At 44.6% G+C, this 3,894-nt stretch overlaps 1 protein-coding gene across 2 annotated transcripts; it reads right to left on the bottom strand.

Moving 5' to 3' along the window:
- Positions 1–1,087: 1,087 nt before the first annotated feature.
- On the bottom strand, positions 1,088–3,595 carry LOC122545756 (homeobox protein NANOG-like). 2 transcript variants are annotated; one of them, XM_043684681.1, is made up of 3 exons: positions 3,362–3,595; positions 2,339–2,446; positions 1,088–1,184 (listed from the first exon to the last, which is right to left on the bottom strand). In XM_043684681.1, exons 1-3 carry the CDS (start codon positions 3,578–3,580, stop codon positions 1,107–1,109), a joined length of 405 nt encoding a protein of 134 aa, XP_043540616.1. In that variant the 5' UTR covers positions 3,581–3,595; the 3' UTR covers positions 1,088–1,106. The 2 variants fall into 2 exon arrangements, with proteins under 2 accessions (XP_043540616.1, XP_043540617.1); XM_043684682.1 differs by having other exon boundaries at positions 1,088–1,180.
- Positions 3,596–3,894: the final 299 nt, after the last annotated feature.

Genomic DNA, 3,894 nt, shown 5'->3' with positions numbered 1-3,894 from the left:
TTTGGCTTTATGAATTTTCTCACCGTTTAGAAAGTAATCCATGCTTCTATTCTTTTTCCCAAAGTGCAAGACTTCACATTTGCTCACATTGAATTCCATCAGCCATTTCCTGGACCACTCCTCCAAACAGTCTAGATCCTTCTACAGCCTCCCCACTTCCTCAGTACTACCTGCCTGTCCACCTAACTTTGTATCGTCGGCAAACTTCGCTAGAATGCCCCCAGTCCCTTCATCCAGATCATTAATATATAATGTGAACAGCTGCGGCCCCAACACTGAACCCTGCGGGACACCACTTGCCATTCCGAAAGAGAACCTATTATCCCAACTCTCTGCCTCCTGTCAGACAGCCAATCTCAATCCGTACCAGGATCCATAATGCAGCCTAACTTGGAAAATTGCATACAGTGGAGGTTTATATTTGCATTGCTGTCTGTACAGTAAAGGTTCACTATCTTTAGGAAGTGCAGACAGAAGGATTTTTTTAAATGGGATATTCTTGGGATGTGGAAGTCACTGGCTAGGCCAGCAATTATTGCCCAGCCCTAATTGCTGGGAGGACAGTTAAGAGACAGACTTTAGGAAGCTTGGTAAGAAATTGAAAAAAGATAGCAATCTCGGGAATATTCCTGGTCCCTTGCAGTAGTGAGTACAAGAATACAAAGATAGAGCAGATGAATGCATGACTATATGGGAATATGGTATCATAGTCATGACCAGGATTTGGCTGATGAGTAGAATTGGCAGCTCAATATTTCTAATTGTAGAATATTATGACCTGACACCAAGGGGGCAGCTGTAATGGAGAGTCCACAATATTGATCAAGAATTCAAAGATAGCTGGGGGGGGGGGGGGTTATCTTGGAAAGACCATCAGATGAAACTATATGGGTAGAAATAATGAAGGGGAGCAAACACACATAGGTGTGAACTAAAAACACCCAAACAAACAATCAACCAACAAGACAAAAATATTATGGTGGAGTACTGCAAAATATAGAAGAAATTAACAGTGAACAAGAATACATGGAGGGGTTTAACAGCCTTAAAACACTGACCTGGATGAGATGTATCCCAAACTGTTGAGGGAGACCAAGGAAGAGATATCAGAGATATTGGCCATCATTTTCAAGTCTTCCCTGGCCAGAGATGAGGTGCCAGAGGACTAGAAGACAGCTAACTGTCTCATTAAAACAAAAGGGAGGCAGAGATAAACGATACAATTACTAGCCAGAACAGCCTAATCTGTGAGAGGAAAATCGTTAGAAAGAAGAGAGAAAGTACATCTACACCTGACAGTTATGGAGTATTCAGGAATTTACAAAATGGATTTTTTTTTTAAAAGGAATGATCATGTTTGACAAATATAGTCAAATTTCAAGGATATAACAACAAGTGTTAATCAAGATAGTGCATTGGATGGGATTTAATGATCCCTCCACAGCAGACTGTTCAAGAAAGAAAGATCCCATGGGATCCAAGGCAATGTGGCACATTGGATCTAAACCTTGCTGAGAGACATGAGCAGAGAGTGATGGCACAGAGAAGATTTTCTGCCTGGAAACCTGTTTCCAGTGTGGTTCCTCAGAGCTCAGTCTTAGTGTCCATGCTGTTTGAGGTGTACATTAATGATTTGGATTTGAATGTTGGGGTTAATGTTTTTGGGCCTGGATGACATGAGAATTGAAAATAGTAAATAGTGAGGAGGGTAGCTGTAAACTGAGTGGATATCAACAGACTTGTCAGCTGGGCAGAGTGGGAAATGGAATTCAATCTAGAAAACAGAGGAAGTACATTTGGAGAGAATTAACAGGGCAAGCTATTATGTTAAAAATCACAACACCAGATTATAGTCCAAAAGGTTTATTTGGAAGCACGAGCTTTCAGAGCGCTGCTCCTTTGTCAGATAGCTGCCTGGCAAAGGAGCTGTGCTCTGAAAACTTGTACTTCCAAATAAATCTGTTGGGACTCGAACCTGGTGTTGTGTGATTTTTAAACTTTGTTCACCCCAGTCCAACACCGGCACACCCACCTTATGAACAGTAGGGACCTGGGAAGTAGAAGAATCAGAGACACTGATATGCACCTACACCGACCTCTGCAGGTAATAGGACAGGTACATTGGTTTTCAGAAGGTACAAGGGATACTTCATTTATTAAGTGAGGCACAGGATACAACAGCAGGAAGGCTATGGAGGAACTGTATCAGTGTTTTTCTCCAAAGGAAGAAAACACTAATCTACATTTAACAGAATAATCACGACATAAATTTGAGCAAGGCAGGTCAAGACAGGCATGTGGAGAGAACTTAGTATGCCCAGAGTTAGTGCATTCTTACCTGGGATGAAACAGGATTGAAACTGGGTTGATCCCAAGAGGTTCCTGGGGTTTGGAGACACTGACTGCGTTTCAGCTTCATCCTCCTATTCTGATACCATGTCTTGACCTGAAATGAGAATGACCAAGGGGCTCACCTGGTTGAAATTTCACAACATGTTCATTGCTTTACTTTTTCCAAAACCTGTGCTGGTTTCTTTGAAAGTGCAAACTATTCCCAATTCCCTTGACCCTGAAACATTTCACTAATACTCCTTTCCAAAGTACAATTAAATCAAGTTCCTCCCTTCCTGCAGTACAGATGTTGGAAATCTGAAATGAAATAACAATTGCTGGAGAAACTCAGGAAGTCTAGCAGCATTTGTTGAAAGAGAAACAGAGTTAAGGTTTCCAAGTGACTCTTGTTCAGAACTACCTTCAAGATTAGGTATCTCCTACCCTAGCACCCCACCCCAAGCCCAACCACCCCTTTCCTTCCTCCTGCCCCACCCCCTTCCCCATTTGTATGATTCTCTTCCTTTGATTTTAATAGCTTTAAATTAAGGGGGGGTAGATATAGGACTGATGTTAGGGGTAGGTTCTTCACTCAGCGAGTCGTTAGTTCATGGAATGCCCTGCCAGTAACAGTGGTGGACTCTCCCTCTTTATGGGCATTTAAGAGGGCATTGGATAGGTATATGGAGGATAGTGGGTTAGTGTAGTTTAGGTGGGCTTGGATCGGCGCAACATCGAGGGCCCAAGGGCCTGTACTGCGCTGTATTCTTCTATGTTCTATGATTTTAGTGTCTCTGAAACGTGACCTAGAGGAGAATAGAATTTGCAGTCTCTCCAACCAATCACTAAGCTGTCCCTGCAGAAGGAGGCCGTTCAGCCCATCTGTTACCACTAGGAAGGGAGGAGCTTCTTGAAGTGCCTTCTCCTGAGACCCCAGTACTTTCGGAGAGAAATCTCACTCCCTGCTCCTGTTGAGTGTGATCAGCCTCACCAAAGGACAGTAACCTGTATGGAGTAAGGTTCCTCTGACCTGTTTACAATTCAGTCCGAGGGCGGTGGCGAGCTCTGTCCTCTCTTGTGGAGAAATATATTTCTGCCTGTGAAACCGTTGCATCAGTTTCCTTTTCTGCTCCTCGCTGAACACGGTGCGCGCTCGGCCCCTGGAAAATTCCGTCTTCTTTGGGACCTGTTGCTGGGCGGTGCTGGTCACGGGGTTTGGGAGCACTACATGTGAACGGTGCAAACACATACAGACAGTGAAAACTCAAAACACACACAGGTAGGCAGTCTCTCTCTCTGACACAGGCAGGCAGGCAGTCTCTCTCTCTCTCTCTCTCTCTCTGGCAGGCAGTCTCTCTCTCTCTCTCTCTGACACACGCAGGCAGGCAGTCTCCCTCTCTGACACAGGCAGGCAGTCTCTCTCTCTCTCTCTCTGTCACACGCAGGCAGGCAGTCTCTCGCTCAGACACAGGCAGGCAGGCAGTCTCTCTCTTTCTCAGACACACGCAGACAGGCAGTCTCTCTCTCTCACTCTGCCTGTGTATGTGTGTGCGCGTGTGCCAG

This window comes from Chiloscyllium plagiosum, unplaced genomic scaffold (assembly GCF_004010195.1).
Source record: "Chiloscyllium plagiosum isolate BGI_BamShark_2017 unplaced genomic scaffold, ASM401019v2 scaf_4560, whole genome shotgun sequence".
Taxonomy (NCBI): domain Eukaryota; kingdom Metazoa; phylum Chordata; class Chondrichthyes; order Orectolobiformes; family Hemiscylliidae; genus Chiloscyllium; species Chiloscyllium plagiosum.
The sequence above is the reverse complement of the archived record's forward strand: the minus strand, read 5'-3'. Positions and strand labels throughout refer to the sequence as shown.

What these genes read in the sequence shown, in the direction of transcription:
- LOC122545756 (XM_043684681.1), bottom strand. Translation starts at nt 3,580, where the DNA reads ATGTGTTTGCACCGTTCACATGTAGTGCTCCCAAACCCCGTGACCAGC. An exon ending in TCGGACTGAATTGTAAACAG is followed by an intron (nt 2,447 to 3,361) that starts GTCAGAGGAACC and finishes TTCTCATTTCAG; the next exon opens with GTCAAGACATGGTATCAGAA. An exon ending in TCAATCCTGTTTCATCCCAG is followed by an intron (nt 1,185 to 2,338) that starts GTAAGAATGCAC and finishes TGTTTTAATGAG; the next exon opens with ACAGTTAGCTGTCTTCTAGT.